Consider the following 21,073-nt stretch of genomic DNA (forward strand, 5'->3'; position numbering starts at 1 on the left):
CAGAGTACATCATGCGAAATGCCGGACTGGGTGAATCACAAGTTGGAATCAAGACTGCCAGGAGAAATATCAACAACTTCAGATATGCATATGATATCACTCAAATGGCACAAAGTGAAGAAGAACTATAGAGACTCTTAATAAGAGTGAAAGAGTAGAGTGAAAAAGTTGGCTGAAATTCAACATTCAAAAACCTAAGATCATGGCATCCAGTCCCGTCACTTCATGGCAAACAGGAGAAGAAGTGAAAACAGTGATAGACTTGATTTTCTTGGACAACAAAATCACTATGGATGGTGACTGCAGCTAAGAGATTAAAAGACGCTTCTCCTTGGAAGGAAAGCTACGACAAATCAGACAGTGTATTAAAAAGCGGAGTCATCACACTGCCAACAAAGATCTATATACTCAAGGCTATGGTTTTTCCAGTAGTCATGTATGGATGTGAGAGATGGACCATAAAGAAAGCTGAAAGCCAAAGAACTGATGCTTTCGAATTGTGGTGCTGGAGAAGACTCTTGAGAGTCCCTTGGACAGCAATCCTAATAAGTCCTGAATATTCAGTGGAAGGACTATGCTAAAGCTCCAATCCTTTGGTCACCTGATGGGAAGAGCTAACTCACTAGAAAAGACCCTGATGTTGGGAAAGATTGAAGGCAAAAGGAGAAGCAGGTGGCAGAGGATGAGATAGTCAGACAGCATCATTGACTCAATGGACATGAATTAGAGCAAATTCTGGGAGACACTGGAGGACAGAGGAGCCTGGTGTGCTCTAGTCCATGGGGTTGCAAAGAGCTGGACATGGCTTAGAAACTGAACAATAACAACAATGGACCTGAATACTCTCAGGTTTCTTTTTTAAAAGGACTTCATATCTGTAAAAGAAAGGTAACAAAAGTACTACTAAGACTGAGCATTAGAGGAGCTAACACACATGTAAGAAACTTAGAGCTGTATCTGATGTATAGTAAGTCCCCAGCTGGCGTTAAGTATTATAATTAATAGACTCTATTCAATGTAGCGTCACTGATAACACTGATGTACTTCTCCAGACCCTATACTCTGATCATCTCTTTCCATACTGTGGGGACTTTTTTCTGGGTCACACCTTCTAAAGCTCTCACTTAAAGAGACAGGCAGAGATCAGGAAGAGACAGAAAGGCCTGAATATAAATTCCACTTCCATCTTTTGTTTTTCATGATTTTATAAAAACTACCTAACCATCCTGGCCTCCATTTCCTCATCTATAAAGTCAGGATAACATTTCTTCCAGTGTTATTAGAGAAATTACATGATATAATGGCTAAAAAGCACTCCACCCATCACATTGAAATTGTGGATACTCAGTAATAACAGCTGCAATAACTCAGCTTCCTAAATATTAGTTTCATTCTTCTTTTTGTCTAGTGACTCAGTTAGAACTGAATCTCAATATTTATCTCAATATTGTCATCTCCAGCCAAGCTTTCTTTGTCCAAGATTCCAGATTCTTAACAAATAATTTAATGCTCTAAATGATCTAACTTCTCAAGTTATTTGTCTGTAGGGGATTTTCGTAAAAAAGGGATTTCTACATCTTTTGGTTCCAGGTGAGGAAAAAAAGACAGGTGGTCCGGTGATTATGAGTCCACCTTGCAATTCAGAGGACACAGGTTCTATCCCTGGTCCAAGAAGGTCTCACATGTGGCAGAGCAACTAAGCCCGTTTGCCATGACTAGTGAACCCACAGGCTGCAACTACTGAAGCCTATGCACCCAGGGCCCATGCTCCCAGTAAGAGAAGCCACCGCAGTGAGCAGCCAGCACACCACAGCCACAGAGCAGCCCCTGCTTGCTGTCACTGGAGAAAACCCACATGCAGCGACAAAGAGCCAGCCAAAAAAAAGACAGCACAGGAAATCAATAATGCTGTCTGCTGCATACTCATATGGATATACACAGAAAAACAACTTCATTCTAAAATTCATACTTGATACTAATGAAAAAGTGTATCACAAATTAAGTCAACTAAATACTGTTTCGGAGAAGGCAACGGCACCCCACTCCAGTACTCCTGCCTGGAAAATCCCATGGACAGAGGAGCCTGGTGGGCTGCAGTCCATGGGGTCGCTAAGAGTCAGACATGACTGAGCAACTTCACCTTTCACTTTTCACTTTCATGCACTGGAGAAGGAAATGGCAACCCACTCCAGTGTTCTTGCCTGGAGAATCCCAGGGACGGGGGAGCCTGGTGGCTGCCGTCTATGGGGTCGCACAGAGTCGGACACGACTGAAGCGACTTAGCAGCAAGTATTGTTTAGCACATTCAGAGACTAGGTAAGAGATATTCAACATGCTGTGCTAAGTTGCTTCAGTTGTGTCTGACTCTTTGCAAACCAATGGACAACAGCCTGCCATGCTCCTCTGTCCAGGAGATTTCCCAGGCAAGAATACTGAAGACGGTTGCCACTTTCTCCTCCATGGGATATTCCTGACCCAGGGATCACACCAGTGTCTTCTGCAGTGGCAGGCAAGTTCCTTACCACTAACGCCACCTGGGAAGCCCCAAGATTTTCAACAGGTGCCTGAATTTACTGTTTACCCACACCCAGTTATTTACATGATTATATATGACTCTTCCTAGGCTCACGCAGGCTGAGTACTCTTTTTCCTTTCCTCTAACCAAGTTCCCTTTCCCTGAAATCTCCAGCTGGCATTTTCTTTGGATCAGTATTTTGAGAAAAGTCAGCTGAGCCTTCTTGAAAATTATCTGAAATATCTTAAAAGAATACCACAAGATTCCAATTTTATTAAAGAGTTCAACAAATCAGAAATGTAACAAATTGCCTCTTAGAACACTCCTATTGCCATTTTCACCCCTCTCCCCTCCGATAGTTATTTCAAATAATCTTACATGGAGTTCTAGTGATTTTAAACTCAGGTCAGCAAACGCATCTCCAAGTTGCCTTTGGGTGTGCACCATCTGGAAAAGCTGGGTCGACAGGGTCTGAGCCAGTTTTAGAATATTTTCGTATTTTTTCTTGTTATCTCTTAATATATCAATCTGAGCTTCAAGTTCAAGGTCCACAGTTCTTGATCCACGGCCCAGCTTCTCAGAGATAATTTGTCGAGTGCACTAAAAGTAGAAAGATGTATTTTGTTTAGGAAAAAAAAAAAAAGAAAAAAGATAAAAGCAGTAATCCAAAGTGCAAACGTTGAAGCAAAGGGTATACAACATTTCTAGCTTCAAACAAGCTAGCCTAACAAACTGCAAACTTTCAGTCCCCTTTAGACGTTCATCAGGACTCAGAAAGAAAATTTACCAATTATGCTTATTAACTATTACTAATCAGAGAGATTTTCAAAACTTACCTAGCTAATTTATATACTGTCAGATGAGTTCTCTCATGTAATCATATTTCAAGCTTTGTGCATTTTGGTAGATGATTTAAAACAACTGACAAACTTAGCATTGATTTAAGAATACTGGACTATTAATATAGGAATAATAATAGAGTGCCTGATGAACTATGGAATGAGGTTCATGACATTGTACAAGAGATAGGGATCAAGACCATCCCCATGGAAAAGAAATGCAAAAAAGCAAAATGGCTGTCTGGGGAGGCCTTACAAATAGCTGTGAAAAGAAGAGAAGTGAAAAGCAAAGGAGAAAAGGAAACATATAAGCATCTGAATGCAGAGTTCCAAAGAATAGCAAGGAGAGATAAAGAAAGCCTTCTTCAGCAATCAATGCAAAGAAATAGAGGAAAACAACAGAATGGTAAAGACTAGAGATCTCTTCAAGAAAATTAGAGAACCAAGGGAATATTTCATGCAAAGACGGGCACAATAAAGGACAGAAATGGAATGGACCTAACAGAAGCAGAAGATATTAAGAAGAGGTGGCAAGAATACAAGAAGAACTGTATAAAAAAGATCTTCACGACTCAGATAATCACGATGGTGTGATCACCCACCTAGAGCCAGACATCCTAGAATGTGAAGTCAAGTGGACCTTAGAAAGCATCACTACAAACAAAGCTAATGGAGGTGATGGCATTCCAGTTGAGCTCTTTCAAATCCTGAAAGATGATGCTGTGAAAGTGCTGCACTCAATATGCCAGCAAATTTGGAAAACTCAGCAGTGACCACAGGACTGGAAAAGGTCAGTTTCCATTCTAATCCCAAAGAAAGGCAATGCCAAAGAATGCTCAAACTACCACACAGTTGCACTCATCTCACATGCTAGTAAAGTAATGCTCAAAATGCTCCAAGCCAGGCTTCAGCAATACGTGAACCGTGAACTTCCTGATGTTCAAGCTGGTTTTAGAAAAGGCAGAGGAACCAGAGATCAAATTGCCAACATCCGCTGGATCATGGAAAAAGCAAGAGAGTTCCAGAAAAACATCTATTTCTGCTTTATTGACTATGCTAAAGCCTTTGACTGTGGATCACAACAAACTGTGGAAAATTCTGAGAGAGATGGGAATACCAGGACCACCTGACCTGTCTCTTGAGAAATCTGTATCCAGGCCAGGAAGCAACAGTTAGAACTGGACATGGAACAACAGACTGGTTCCAAATAGGAAAAGGAGTACGTCAAGGCTGTATATTGTCACCCTGCTTATTTAACTTCCATGCAGAGTACATCATGAGAAACGCTGGACTGGAAGAAGCACAAGCTGGAATCAAGATTGCAGGGAGAAATATCAAGAACCTCAGATATGCAGATGACACCACCCTTATGGCAGAAAGTGAAGAGGAACTCAAAAGCCTCTTGATGAAAGTGAAAGAGGAGAGTGAAAAAGTTGGCTTAAAGCTCAACATTCAGAAAACGAAGATCATGGCATCCGGTCCCATCACTTCATGGCACACAGATGGGGAAACAGTGGAAACAGTGTCAGACTTTAATTTTTTGGGCTCCAAAATCACTGCAGATGGTGACTGCAGCCATGAAATTAAAAGGAGTTTACTCTTGGAAGAAAAGTTATGACCAACCTAGATAGCATATTCAAAAGCAGAGACATTACTTTGCCAACTAAGGTCCGTCTAGTCAAGGCTATGGTTTTTCCTGTGGTCATGTATGGATGTGACAGTTGGACTGTGAAGAAGGCTGAGCACTGAAGAATTGATGCTTTTGAACTGTGGTGTTGGAGAAGACTCTTGAGAGTCCCTTGGACTGCAAGGAGATCCAACCAGTCCATTCTGAAGGAGATCAGCCCTGGGATTTCTTTGGAAGGAATGATGCTGAAGCTGAAACTCCAGTACTTTGGCCACCTCATGCGAGAGTTGACTCATTGGAAAAGACTCTGATGCTGGGAGGGATTGGGGGCAGGAGGAGAAGGGGACGATAGAGGATGAGATAGCTGGATGGCATCATGGACTCGATGGATGTGAGTCTGAGTGAACTCTGGGAGTTGGTGATGGACAGGGAGGCCTGGCGTGCTGCGATTCATGGGGTCGCAAAGAGTCGGACATGACTGAGCAACTGAACTGAACTGAAGCCAAAGCATGTGGGGTACTTTCCATAGCTATCCAGATATAATAGTCTGCTGAAAACCAAGAAGCCAGAATTCATTGAAGGAACTTGGCAGACTGGGCAAAATGAAAGAAACGTCTACTTTTGTCTGAGTGGTCATTTTTTTACAGAAATAATGGTGATAAGCACACAGTAAGGTCAAAGGTTTAATGAGGAAATTTTTTTTTTGTTGTTTCCAGGAAGCTATGGCAATGGGAAAAGTAAGGCAAGAGTAAGGCATCAAATCTGGACACCTTAAACCAATTTTGAAACTGAACTTACAGAGCTTATATTCCAATACAGATAACTAACCACTCTCAAGGAAATCTAAGTAATCTGGAGGTGAGAATGCTACATACAGCCTCTGTGGGGCTTTGTAAAGAAAGCTGCAGTGAGAAAACAAAGTTGCGAGGCATTTCCCCACTCATCAGGGTTCCAGAGCAAGTTTCTCATAGGATCACCAAAAAACAGAATTTTATTTAAGTTGCTTCCTAGTAAATACTGAAATTGAAGTGCATAATCGAAGGTATATATTATATACCTTCGGTATATATTATAAAGCAAGTTTAAAACAGAAGACAACTAAAAATTCTCAGTTCTTTACCCTTCTCCAAAGTCCCTGAAAATGCAGATGACTTACCATGATCTGTGGTCCTGTCCAGCTTTCCATATAAGTTAATGATTTATTTTGAGGATAAAAGGACAAATGGGGTAAAGTTAAACAGGCAGGAAAAAGCAAAAGTAAATTATTGCTCTACAGAGATTTCCTACTTGGGAGAGGATAAAATAATGATAAACAGGGTATAAAATACCATGAATCAGCACCACACAGATCATGAATTTATAAGATAACCACTGGATACTATTAGTATTTAAATAGCACCAACAGCTTAGAATAAAACAATTAGGTACAAGGAAAAGAATAAGCCAATGGCAGCAAAAGACAGATACTATATTAAGAAAGTTGTTAAGACTGAAGGATAGGGAAGAAGGGAGCATAACAGTAAATATCAGAACCTGAACAGTGGAAACAGATGAACTAGTAAATAAATAAGACAATATGGTAAGAAAGCCAGGAATGAGAGTTTAAAAGATACTGGCTTTAAGCCAACAAATATTAATTTGCTAAAGGTATGAATACTGGTGGCAAGTTCTTAAAACATTTTGAAAAAGAATTTAATGTTTGGAAGAGACATTAAATAGGTCTGAATGCTAAAACTGAGATTATTATTTAAAAAACAAGACAGAATACAAAAATACAAAATACAAAAATGATAAACCAGAGTTTATTATTCACACTGATTCCTACAGATGAGAAAAAATAAGAAAATAAATAAATTTTGGATTCAAACTGGAATAAAACAGGTAGATTAAAATAATATTTAAGAAAATAGGTTCAAAGCCTAAACTTAAAATCACTTCTATTACATATTTGGTTTTAATCAACAGACTAATCTTGGAGCCAATATTAGCACTTCGTTGATTAAACACCAATAAAGAAGTGCTAATATTCTCTTTGAGTGAAAACTTTAACGTGTCTGCCAGAGAACAGAAGAAATTAAGAAACAAAATCATGAAGAAACTAAGTCCATGAAAGAGAATCAAAGTCACAGCCAGAATCAAATTCCTCAGAGTATGATGGATAATAAGCACAAATCAGAATCAACACTTGAAGGATTATCCTAATGACAATGAATATCCTATGTCGGCTCATAATTTGGACTAAAAAGGCTAAAAAGACAGAACAGAGTTGTATGTCAGTCCAGACACACTGAGCTACAAACTCCATAAAATTACGTAAGCTAGAACTTTCTCTCTTTTGACTTAGATTGAGATACACAAATTATTCTGATGAAAAAATTTTTCAGTTAAAAATAAAATGATCACTCTGAAAGAATGATCACGTAGTACTATGCCATGTGTATACATTATGAAGTCTGGTTATTTTCAATAACAGAAAATCTGAATGTGGTATATTTATGTAGAAAAAAAGTAAAAGCGTTAGTTGCTAAGTTGTGTCCGATTCCTTGCGACCCTATGGACTCCTCCCGACCACCAGGCTCCTCTGTCCATGAATTCTCCAGGCAAGAATACTGGAGTGGGTAGCCATTCCCTTCTTCAGGGGATCTTTCCGACCTAGGGACCAAACCTGGGTCTCCTGCATTGCAGAAGGATTCTTCACCATTTGAGCAACCTGGGAAGCCCCATGTCAAGGTAGAGATAACTATAAACTAATAATAATTCAACTCTGATTATTGCAGAAGTAAAAGAAGAAAAGAACAGCTGATAAAAACACACATACAGGAAAAAAAAAGATAAGCAACAGGAAAACCCAACTGACAGAAGAGAGGAAGGCCAAAATGACAAAGAATTAAACTTGATCATTTGTCAGATTACGGTTATTAGGATTTGGTTCAAAAATAAGACCTGTACGCTTTAGGCTCAAGATGTGTGGCTAAATTTCAGGAATAAAATGAACAAAGGAATGGCTGAGTAAATGAATTTAATAAATAAATGAGTGAGACTCAGGCTGGTATGAAAGATAGACAAGTGAAACGAAAGGGCGTATGAAGGGGAATCTCAGGCAGTGGGCAGATACAGAACAGGGCTGTAGAGATGTGAGAAAGCACAGCTTGTTTAGGGAATCTCTGGATAAGCTGGTATGGATCACGAGACCTGCGGGTGGAAGAGAGGAGCAGCAGGATAAAAACCGAAAGGTAGATGGGGATTGAGGGAAGGAATTAAGCAAACCGAACCATGTCAGGCAGAGCAGAATCTGTAGGATGAGATAATTTGTTGAGAAGCTACTACAGTAATGTAAGAGAATAATCACACGGCTGTGAAGGCTAAGATGGAGACAAGGATAAAGTCAAGTAATATTAAAGAGGCAGAGGCCCTTTAATAATTAACTGGGCATGTGGAATCAGTGAGAAGATGAAGTAGACATCTGAATATGTGGATGAACTGCTGTGATATGAAGGAGTACAAAAGAAAAAACAGTATTCATGGAATGAGAGAATCCACATCCTTGAGAACAAAAGGGGCAGTGGGCAAACAGAATATCCTGAGTAAGAACAGTTCAGCAGGCATCAAGTGTTGACGGCTACCACTGGCATTTCTCAGTTCTACATTGACATGAGCTAAATGATTTTTGGAAAGTTTCATGCAGCAGTTTCAGGTCACTTTTATCATCTTAAGAAAACCTGTACTTTTGTGGAAAATTGCATATCATACTTAAAAAATACTAACTGAAAAGATAAATGCACTTCTGTATTGCTCTTTAGAAGATACATAAGAGACTCCTGTGTAAAAATACAGACAATTCCTGATTCACAAACCACTAGGCCCACTACCAATTCAAAAACAGAGCGCGTGTTAACACTGATGCTCTAAATAGAACTGTTAGGGTTTTCATCCACTTAACTATTCTACGAATTCTACTGTCTCATCCCTGTTAAGATTCAAAGGCACTAAGTTCATTTGGGGTTTGAGCTATCTATTTGTAACACATCAAATTTAGCTGTATTGCTTTAGAGTAAATTTTGCTTATTTACTTTAGGAGAATGTAAGAAAACTAATCAATACTTACTCTGAAGCAATACACTGTAAATCTTTGCTATCCAATTCATATACTGTCTGTACAGTTTAGTGCTTAGTTATTACAATAAGATCACAGAATTTCAAACTTTGGAAAACTCATATACCTCTCTTGACATTCTGCTGCTATAAAGTATCAAGAAGATGGAGGTTGTGACAAACATATCTATGGCGGTTCTACAGCTAAATGTGCTCCCAGACAACATATCTCTTCTTTAATTATGTGTTATCTGTCAGTTAATAAGAACTTTAGTAGCTCTTTTTAGAACTCAACCTATTGACTTTTTAAACTACATTTATGCAAAGATCAGTAAGACAAAATACTTTATTTTTAATTGTATATTTATGTTTAAAGAGCATTATTGTCTCCTATACATTTATATAATTGGAAAATAATAACTTGAGTAACATTCAAATGAAATTCTTAGAGCTACTCAGGGTGGAAATATTTTAAAAAATGCCACACCTTGTAGGTGTTTAGACTCCATTTTCTGACAAGCTCGAGCTTCTCCATCGCGGGATTCTTAGTCTCGTCTGCTAGAAGAACTGGACCGCTTTTTGCCTGTGTACTCTGGCCACCTGTAACGTCAGAACAAAAGATAAAAATGCAAGCCACACAGGCAAGTAGAAAGAAAACAAAATACTGATGCGGTTCAAGTTGAACCACTTATGCATTTAGAGAAATAAGAAGGTTCCCACAAAGTAAAGGACCAGAACTTCTTGGAATCATTTTAAGGATGATTTTCTGATACTGTAATAAAAAAAATTTTTCTTTGGTTTGTCCATCTTCTTAAAAAAAAAATAATGCTGCAATAGGCCTTCTTCTCTAAACTGCTATTTACTTCAAGGAAGATAAAATTTCCACAATTTATCTTATAACCTAATAATTCTTAAAAAAAACTGTCATTAAAAATCTGAAAGGCTCACACTCTTCACAGTGATCTCCTTTCATTATACTACACAGAAGAGAGCAACAATACAATGTTACCAAAATTTTGGAGGGTTTAAAAATACTGTAACTTTAGATAGCCATCAAAAATAGCTTACTGTAGTATAAGAGGTTTTGTTAAAACAAGACCTTCATTGTGCCTCATGTTTTTCTCAAGAAACCCAGCACATCCCCCAAAGCCATAATTAATACAGGCAGTATAAAGCCCTGATAATGTATTACTCCAACAATTAAGAAATTATGACATAACAGCAACTCCACAACTATACAGTTCCTCACAGTAAAATATTTTTCACAGAAGAACATATTTAGTAACATTTATGATGCTAATAACTTGGGATAGAAACATCATAATTTTAAAATAAAAATTTTTTAAAAAGACAAGAGAAAATATTTTATAAAATGGTTTTAAAAGGTTAGAGTCAGCAAAAATTTCTTCTCTCACCCCTATAGCCAGGCCAGGCTTTACCACAGTTTTAGCCATTATCTAAGGAGAACAGTATACAAAGCCAAATGCATTTAAGAGTTTACAAAATTCTCACATAAACAAAATATAAGATATTAACATTTTGTGTAAAAAGAAACACAGAGTTTACTTTCTGCCCTGTTTTTATAGTCCAGCAATATTAAAGTGAAAAGCAAATCCAATGCAAAGAAATAGGTTTTTCCCAGTACTTTTCACTCGGCATAACTAGAAAATTACATAGTATTTTGAGGCAATTTGACAACTAGTTGTTAAGTCAAAGTTGAAAAAAGGAAGACACAACCTTTTCCACTTGATTCGTTCCAAATAATGAACAACCCAACTGTTGAAAGTCCTCTTTTATTTAACTGAGAACAGATGGCAGAGCTGCAAAGCCAAGAGTTTAGGATCATATAAGTAAAGCAACATTTTCCAGAGCAAAGAAAAGAAAGGTAGATTAAAAACGAATCGAACTTTAATGTCTTTTTTTCTTGTAAAGTTAATTAAATTTCATGTTTGGGATTGTGCCTAATAAACTTTGAAAAGCCAGAAAGATAAGCTATGGCTAGAGAGATTACTTTCCTTATTGTTAAAAAAAAAAAGGCAGCCACCAAAAAAGCCAGAATGACACACACCTAAGAATATAAAGCAAGCGACATGAAACTGAGTGAGTTAGTTTAGCTTCAGCAGGAGCAAGAAGGGCTTTATCCAATCAGGGCAGTGAATACCTGCAGGAACAATTAAATCACTTCCTTGCTGAGTCAGTCGGCTAGCTGCCACCCTGCTAGGAGACATAACAGATGGCAGAGGCGGTGCTGGGGAACCTGAAAAGGGCAGATATTTCACTGTGAAAATGCTTCTCTCCCTCCACACAATATACATTTTGAATATAGCTGTACTGACATTTCCTTCAAAATATTCAAAAAAAGGATTAAAAGCTGGGAACTAATATACTTGCTTTCATGCAGAAATGGATGCTACCAGGATGAGCTCTTATCTAAACTTTTCATAGAATTATTAAAACCAAACAAAACACATAACTGTAAGAAGAAACTTGGTAAGATCATGTTTAATCAGTACTTTACCTGGACTTTGCTATTTTCAAATCAATTAAAAGTATGTGATTAAAGGACACAGCTTAACGGTTTTAAAGCTTAACTCAACATTTTATAACTTGCTACTCTAACATAGGGAGGAAAGCTCTTCAAGTAGAAATCCAAAGGCATAAACACCTGTATCAAATTTATCATTAACATTCACAGAAACGTGAATGAATCACCCTTCACAGAAATTACAGCCACAAATTTCAAATCATAAATTAAGTATCACCTAGTACAGATCGCTGCTACTCATAGTGTGGATGCAAGGGGTTTCCGCCAATTATGTCATCTCAGAGTTCATCAGAAATACAGACCTACTTAACTAGAATCTGCATTTTCACAAGATCTTCAGGTGATCTGTATGTGTTTTGAAGCCTGAGAAGTGATAATACAGAGTATTATTCTGATTAATCATAAGACTTCTGAAGCTTTTAAAACATACCTGAGACATTCCACAAGATCTACTGATTATCACTGAAACAGGCTATCTTTAGAGCTTTTCCGGGGGGCGGGGGGGAGCTTTAGCTTTTTTATTAGGTTGACTTTCTGCTTTTATTTATTAGATAAATAAAAATAGCATATATGTAAGGTATAAAAAGTGATTTTTTGATGTATGTATACACTGTGAAATGATTACATCCATCACCTCACACAGTTACCATCTTTGTGTGTGTGGTGAGAAAACCTGAGCTCTATCAGCAAATTTCAAGTATACATTATTATTAACCACAGTCACCATGCTACTCATTAGGCAACAGTAGTTTTTTAAAAGCTACTTATTCTCAAACACAGCTAAGTTTGAGAACCTGAGGAAAGAATACAATTTTGGAATGAAACACACTGAGTTTTAAAATTCTAACTCTGGGTTTGAAATTCTGGCTCTATTTATCAAATAGTACCAGGAACACCCTGGCAAATTACTCAACATCTCTGAGCCCTAATTTTTTTAAAAAGTAAGAAAAACTGAGTACCCAACATTGTTGCTAATGTCCAGCATAAAACTGTACAGCTTCAATTGACTATTTTAAATTCTAAACGTTGTACGTCTTTAGGGAAGTGACCATTGAAAAGAAACTGAAAAAATTAACATCCTTCACATTTAGCTGAATATATTTTAATGTTTCTAAGATAATTTTATTACAACTATACTCTTTTCCGGTTTTCACATAACATATCAAATTCATAATTAAAATATTCCAATAAGAATGAATGTCAACTTTCTCATATCCTAGATATACTAAGTTCTGATCAGGAACAGTCACCAGTTTTAATAATATGGAATACTTAATCTGGACTGAATCTAACATTAAAATCCAAAACACGCAATGTATCTAAATAGAATGGCATTACCTTTCAAAATGAGATATCTGTCTTTCATAAAAAAATTCTGTTGAACCACAAAAATTTAAAACTGGAAGGGACAACAGAAATCAACTAGTTTGAGGCTAAACTACAGGAAAAAAGAGGCTCAGAGAGCTTTAAACAGCTTCTTATTAGATTCTCAGATGTTCTGAATCCATACCATAATATCTCTATTATTAAATTCAATACAAAAAACATCAATCCATAAATTACTTGTTAAGCTGGAAGGCATTTAATGGATTATCCAATGCAATCACTATTTTATTTTTATTTATTTATTTTTTTTAATTTTATAGTTTTTTTTTTTTTTTAATTTTAAAATCTTTAATTCTTACATGTGTTCCCAAACATAAGAATTGAATCGCCAGTCTATGTCTGACGCAGGATACAGCATGCTTGGGGCTGGTGCATGGGGATGACCCACAGAGATGTTATGGGGAGGGAGGTGGGAGGGGGGTTCATGTTTGCAATCACTATTTTAAACAAAAACTCTATCTCTACTTTTACACAAAGAAGAGTTCAATAGATGATGACTACTATAATTCCATTTCGTGAGAATCCCAGGAACAGAGCTCTGTTGTTCTGGCTATTATTGTTTATTAATCTTGCATAAGAAATAACCCCATGATTTAACATGAGATATGTATAACATATATGTCACAAGTGATACAGAACTTTCCAAACTAAAGTAGCAAAAAGACGTAGTGCTAAGGTAAGTAGACACCTTCAACAATTTGATTTACTTTCAAGGGTTAATTGTTCTCTGTATCTTCAAATCTTTAAGTCAGACTAATTTAGTTACTAAAATCACTCACAAATAATAAGTAAATCATTCCAACAAAAATAATTCTTAAAACTCTAGGCTCTTGCTAATTGATGGAATCTGGAGAATTAGCTCAGCTCTCTCTCAACAGGAGAAGTCTAGGAATATGAATAATGTGTATGCAAGGATCAGAACCCCACTGAAACAAAACTCAGACACCAAGAACAACTCACTCTTCAGAGTTCTGATTTATCCACGGTTTCCACTGTTATTGATTCTACCATGCATCTCTTGGGTAGATTTCAATATTTATTGTTACACTGAATTTAAGCACAATTTCTTCTAAATTTGCCCCAGAGATGGAAAAATAAATGGTAATAGAGTCCTTATAAAGTTATCATTCAGTCATTTTCCCAGAAGCTAACAGAGCCCCAACTCCTAACATTTTTTCATGAGACATATATCCTAAATTCTGTTCACTTAAAAAGGCTTTCTTATCTCTTCTTGCTATTCTCTGAAACTCTGCATTTGGTTTGGTATATATTTCCCTTTCTCTTCTGCCTTTCACTTCTCTTCTTTTCTAAGGTATTCTTCAGGCTTTCTCAGACAACCACTTTTATCTTCTTGCGTTTCGTTTTCTTGGGGATACCCAACTGAATGCAGAGTTCCAGAGAATAGCAAGGAGACATAAGAAAGCCTTCCTCAGTGATCAATGCAAAGAAATAGAAGAAAAAAATAGAATGGGAAAGACTAGAGATCTCGTCAAGAAAATCAGATACCAAGGGAATATTTCATGCAAAGATGGGCTCAACAAAGGACAGAAAGGACACAAACAGTATGGATCTAACAGAAGCTGAAGAGACTAAGAAGTGGCAAGAATACACAGAACTATCATATCCTGAACAATCACGATGGTGTGGACACTCACCTAGAACTAGACATCCTGAAGTGTGAGGTCAAGTGGGCCTTAGGAAGCATTAGGCTTTAGGCTTTCTAGGCTTTTTAGTCGCTCAGTCGTGTCCGACTCTGTGCGACCCCATGGACTGTAGCCCACCAGGCTCCTCCGTCCATGGGATTCTCCAGGCAAGAATACTGGAGTGGGTTGCCATTTCCTTCTCCAGGGGATCTTCCCGACCCAGGGATCGAACCCAGGTCTCTCGTATTAGAGGCAGACGCTTTACCCTCTGAGCCACCAGGGAAGCCCTAGGAAGCATTACTAGGAACAAAGTTAGTGGAGGTGATGGAATTCCAGCTGAGCTATTTCAAGTCCTAAAAGATGATGCTGTTAAAGTGCTCCACTCAATATGCAGAGATTTGGAAAACTCAGCAGTGGCCACAGGACCAGAAAAGTTCATTCCAATCCCAAAGAAGGGCAATACAAAAGAATGTTCAAACTACCACACAGTTGCACTTATTTCACACTCTAGCAAGGTAATGCTCAAAATCCTTCAAGCTAGACTTTAACAGTATGTGAATTGGAACTTCTGGATGTAAAAGCTGGATTTAGAAAAGGCAGAGGAACCGGAAGCCAAATTACCAACATCCACTGGATCATAGAGAAAGCAAGGGAATTTCAGAAAAACAACTATTTCTCTTTCACTGACTATGCTAGAAGTCTTTGACAGTGTGGATCACAACAAACTGTGGAAAATTCTTAAACAGATGAGAATACCAGACCACCTTACCTGTCTCCTGAGAAACCTGCATGCAGGACAAGAAGCAACAGTTAGAACCTTACATGGAAAAATGAACTGGTTTAAAATTGGGCAGGAAGTATGACAAGGCTGTATACTGTCACCCTGATTATTTAACTTATATGCAGAGTACATTATGTTAAATGCCAGACTGGAATGAATCACAAGCTGGAATCAAGACTGTGAGGAGAAATATCAACAACCTCAGATATGCAGATGATACAACTCTAATGACAAGACAGTGAAGAGGAACTCAAGAGCCTCTTGATGAGGGTAAAAGAAGAGAGTGAAAAACCTGGCTTAAAACTCAAAACTCAAAAAAGCAGACACATCACTTTGCCAACAAAGGTCCATACAGTCAAAGCTATGGTTTTTCCAGTGGTCATGTATAGATGTGCGAGCTGGACATAAAGAAGGCTGAGCACTGAAGAACTGTTGCTTTCGAATTGTGCTGGAAAAGACTCTTGAGAGTCCCTTGGACAGCAAGGAGACCAAACCAGGTTAATCCTAAAGAAAATCAACCCTGAATATTCATTGGAAGGGCTGATTCTGAAACTGAAGCTCCAATACTTTGGCCACCTGATGTGAACAGCCAACTCAGAGGAAAAGACCCTGATACTGCAAAAGATTGAGGGCAGAAAGAGAAGGGGGCAACAGAGGATGAGATGGTTAGATGGCATCACTGACTCAATGGACATGAGTTTGAGCAAGCTCCAGGAGATAGTGGAGGACAGGGAAGGCTGGCGTGCTGCAGTTTATGGGGGTTGCAAAGAGCTGGACACACCTTGGCAACTGAACAACAATAAGAACATATTCTAAATTTTAAACATGAGAAAATCATGTTCATGCCTCAAAACAAGGACACTTAACTACAACTTTCCAGTAAATGCTTAACAAATCTGAGTATGACAGAATGATTATCTTTTTAACATACTGATTAACTATGTAGCTTGTTTTAAAAAGTGTTTTATAAGGTCAATTCAAAGAGGCATAAATTACTGCCATTATCACAAAACATATTTTTTATTCCAATCTGAGGGACTACAATGGATCTATAAGCAAGTGAAACTGACTGGCATTTTCATGTTCATGTACAACAGGTTACAATGCCAGCTGACTTTGATTACTGTATATACTATTCTGTTTAAGGGGGAAAGGATAAAACCAAACGTCAGCTAAATAATTTCACTGAAAACCTTCAAACATCTTAATTGTAAAAGTCTTTTTTTTTTTAATTCTATGTTGACATTTAAATTTGGAAATTGGTGACTGGTTGGAAAATGCTGTCACACAAAGTGTGCCTTGTGTCTTCAAAGGTCATAATCTTAGGCAATCGGTCAACCTTCTCCAATTCAAAGTTATTCAAGTTATTCAAAGTTATTCAAAGCCTAGAGAACACCACCACAACGCTATGCAATGACTACTGAGATACTGATGCACATGTTGCTTTTCTGTATCTTTATTTTTGTGAACATAAGAATGAAGGGTGAAAAAAACCATGTCAGTAGAGAGCCCACTCATTTTGTAGAAGATAGTATACTGGGTTATGCTAAATGCCTATTTCTAGGATCCATTTAGCAAGGAATATATTTTAAAATATAAGTTGTTTCTCACTAAGATATCGGCCATTAGTATAATAAAATATAGAATACTGCAAGAGGGCTAAGGAGTACAAAGGCATGGAGATATTTCTCTCAACTTGTGAAATTATAATACAGTATTAAAAGATGCTTGGAAGAAAGATCCTTGGAAGAAAAGCTACGACACTAGGTCTGTATAGTCAAAGCTCTGGTTTTTCCAGTAGTCGTGTATGGATGTGAGAGTTGGACTATAAAGAAAGCTGAGCACCGAAGAACTGATGCTTTTGAACTGGAGGAAAAAAAGCACTGGAGAAGACTCTTGAGAGTCCCTTGGACTGCAAGGAGATCCAACCAGTCCATCCTAAAGGAAATCAACCCTGAATATTCATTGGAAGGACTGATGCTGAAGCTCCAATACTTTGGCCACCTGATGCAAAGAACTGACTCATTGGAAAAGACCCTGATGCTGGGAAAGATTGAAGGCAAGAGAAGGGGATGGCAGAGGATGAGCTGGTTGGATGGCATCACCGACTTGACAGACCTGAGTCTGGGCAAGCTCCAGGAGTCAGTGATGAACAGGGAGGCCTGGCGTGCTACAGTCCATGGGGTTGCAGAGTTGGACACAACTGAACTGAACTGAATGCAGTATTAAAATTAAAATACCTCACTGAACACCCAACTATCGCTACTTTAACTAGAGCTCTGTCAAGAAAACAATTATTTTTACATCCACATGATTTTACTTTCTCTCACTTGTGTAAAAATGAAAAAAAATACCTGAAAAGGGTATTATAGGCAAGAGTATTTAAAAAGGAAGTATTTTTCTTTATATTAAAAAAGAAAAAAAACACATACATGGGATGTATGCAGAAAAGAGCTAACATACGAGGTCTAACTATTTACTGTTGAAAAGACCAGTTTACAAAAGATTGGCCCTCAAATGGCATCTGAGAACTTTAATTTCAGAGTGATTCTTGCCATTCCCGGAATTTTGTAAGACTTGCTCACTATGCCTAAACTGTTTATACACACAGTGTCGTTTATGCTTTCCTTCTGGGAGCCTGGAGTCCGGCACATGCTAGGCAGAGGGTGCCTATGTGACCAGTCTCCAGTAAGAACCCTAGGCACTCAGTTACCTTCCTTGGGTAGCGACATTTCACATCTGCTGCCACAGCTCTCCTGGGAGAGTTAAGCATGTCCTTTGTGACTGGGCTGGGAAAGGACCCCAGTCTTCACCGCAGGTGCCCTTTGCATTTGCCGACTGTGCTCGGCACACCTCTGCTACAATCACAGTCTGAATTATGACTACACACTGAGTCCTGTTAGTCCTCTTTGAAAATTACTTTATTGGAGGGTGCTCTTGGGAGACCTCTGACACAGCATATATAGTGAGAAAAATAAAAGTTTCATTTTCTAATTGCTTTGAAATAAGAAATATGTATTTATACAAATCAATATTGACATAAATTTTGTGGTTACCACTAAAATAATTTAAATCTGCATTCTTGATATAATTTTTGAGTTTTTATTTCGGTATTTTAAAACCAATTTTCAAGTAGTAATCAGTGAAATTATTATGCACACTGATCTGTTTATATAAAAACAACTATTAAAACAATTCCTAAATTAAAGAAAAAAGGATTATGTTTATAATCAGTGTTTTATCATGAAATCAAAGTTCTTAACTCTAATAAAGGTAGCTTTTGGTGACCTTCTCCCATGTTCTACCCTACTCATCTTTAAAAATAATGGGTTCCTTACCTTGAAATGCTCCTGCTTCAATAACCCCTTCTTTGGTACTGTCAAAGCCATGAGATGTGATTTGCGTTTCTGAGAGACCAAGTCCAGCTGGTAATGAACGCTTCAAATCCTTAGCAACATATGAATAAAAGAGAAAATCTTGTAAAACATCTCCCATCACATAGCAGTCCAGCATAATTATGTCCTGTTAATCACAGGGTGAACTATTTTTCTCTCTACTATCTAGTATTCCCTTCTGCTGTCATGGCGGTGCCAGATGATGTATATCTGCAGCAAACTAAGCAAGGTTTGCTATAAGAGATACAGCATATACCAAATACAAAATACTTTCACTAGTTTAGACTTAAGCATCAGACATATTAAAATTCAAAGTCAAATTCTGAATCTTCTGATACATAAGGAAAATCATTTCAAGAATTAAGATGACTAAAAAGTCATGTCTAATATTAAAAAGCTCACTGATGTTTAATATCATCTTGATGAGCCTTCGGTGATGTTTCACATAAATCATTCACTTGCAATATTAAGCTTCCCTTTGATTTGCAGGTTAGCTAGGTACACAGGGCTTCAATCAGTGTGAGGGAAAGAAAATTTCTTGCGATTTAGATTTATTTTAAACTACTGATATTTGCCAACCTAACTGCAATTTAGCTTGTAACTGTAATATATACAATATTTGACATTCAGTCTTACAGTAAAAGAAAAGAGAGAACGCCACGAAACACAGATTTCCAACTAAAAGTTCTTTCTTGCCTCTGGCTTGGATATGAGGAATTACTCAATTTTCATAATCAGTCTATGACTGGACCCTGTTGGTTCTTCTTCACGAAAAGATGTCTTTGAAATTCTGCCTTAAGGCCCTATTCCACCACATACAATGTACAGCTATAATCTGAAACTCCAGCAACCTTCACACAGGAACTTCTTTTCTGATTATCCATCTTTATTTTTCTCATAGTGATTATCACTAACATATTCAATAAATATTTGTTGGACAAATAAGTAAATGAATTTGTTAAATTAAGAGACAACACATATAGATTAAGAAGCTGCAGGCTTCTCTGGTGGCTCAACGTAAGGAATCCACCTGCCAACACAGAAGACACAGGCCTGACCGCTGATTTGGGAAGATCCCACTTGCTGCAGAGCAACTAGGCCCATGTGCCACAGCTACTGAGCCTGTGCGCTCAAGCCTGGGAGCCACGACCACTGACGTCTGCAGGCCCCGGAGCCCGTGCTGCACAACGAGAGAAGCCACCACAGTGACAAGGCCATGCGCCACAACAAGCCAAATGGCTGCGCAGCGGCGAAGACCCAGCACATCCCCAAACCAACCAACAGAGTTGCTACAGCAACAAGCTCACTTTAAAATTCATCGAGTATCTGCTTATTCTTACTATGTTAGACTTGCTGGGCAAAGAAAAAGATAACATAAGGGAGAGACAAGATATACAAACATTAATATAAAAGTTGAACTTGGTGCCACAGTAAAGACATATCAGAGGAATTTGGAATAGGGGCTAAGTCCAGGAGAACCGAACAGGAAAAGAAAAAGTACTTCTTGAACTCTGAAATCTAGAGGATTTATTTATTCATTCAATCAGCATCTACTGAGCACCAAGTTCACGAGAGCCACTGCTCTAGCCGCTACACAGGGAGCGCTGCAGGAAACGGACCCCTCTGTCCAGCAGACACACCTGAGGCGTGATGGAAGGGGGGACTGACAGTAGATAAGCGTCTCGGAGACAATGCATGACTGGAAAACACAGGAGACCCTTGAAAAGCACAGGCTTGAACTGTGTCCCCTCATATGCATTTTTTTTTTCAATAAATATGCTTGTACTGCAGTACTACAAGATCCAAGGTGGTTGACTCCTCAGAGGCTGAACTGTGGATACTGAGAACCAAAGGAAAAGTTATACAAAAATTTGACTGTAGGTAGGGTGGACACCCAACCCACAGTTCAAGTATAAACTGCAGTAAGTAGTAAGTTTAATTTTTTAAGGCAGGGTAAGAGGGATACATCACTTCATGGGAAACAGATGGGGAAACAGTGGAAACAGTGGCAGACTTTATTTTTGGGGGCTCCAAAATCACTGCAGATGGTGACTGCAGCCATGAAATTAAAAGACGCTTACTCCTTGGAAGAAAAGTTATGACCAACCTAGACAGCGTATTCAAAAGCAGAGACATTACTTTGCCAACTGAGGTCTGTCTAGTCAAGGCTATGGTTTTTCCTGTGGTCATGTATGGATGTGAGAGTTGGACTGTGAAGAAAGCTGAGCGCTGAAGAATTGATGCTTTTGA

General features: G+C 38.1%; 1 protein-coding gene across 5 annotated transcripts in view; it reads right to left on the reverse strand.

Annotated features, from left to right (window-relative positions):
* Positions 1-21,073, reverse strand: part of ARFIP1 (ADP ribosylation factor interacting protein 1) — a 136,541-nt gene that overhangs the window by 47,942 nt on the left and 67,526 nt on the right. For all 5 annotated transcript variants that reach the window (XM_052654627.1, XM_052654624.1, XM_052654625.1 and 2 more), the window contains exons 3-6: positions 18,767-18,875; positions 11,235-11,330; positions 9,561-9,673; positions 2,894-3,115 (exon numbers count right to left, since the gene is read on the reverse strand). In XM_052654627.1, coding sequence (XP_052510587.1) covers positions 2,894-3,115; positions 9,561-9,673; positions 11,235-11,330; positions 18,767-18,875 — 540 coding nt within the window. The remainder of the gene's footprint in view (positions 1-2,893; positions 3,116-9,560; positions 9,674-11,234; positions 11,331-18,766; positions 18,876-21,073) is intronic.

Source organism: Budorcas taxicolor, chromosome 17 (assembly GCF_023091745.1).
Source record: "Budorcas taxicolor isolate Tak-1 chromosome 17, Takin1.1, whole genome shotgun sequence".
NCBI lineage: Eukaryota > Metazoa > Chordata > Mammalia > Artiodactyla > Bovidae > Budorcas > Budorcas taxicolor.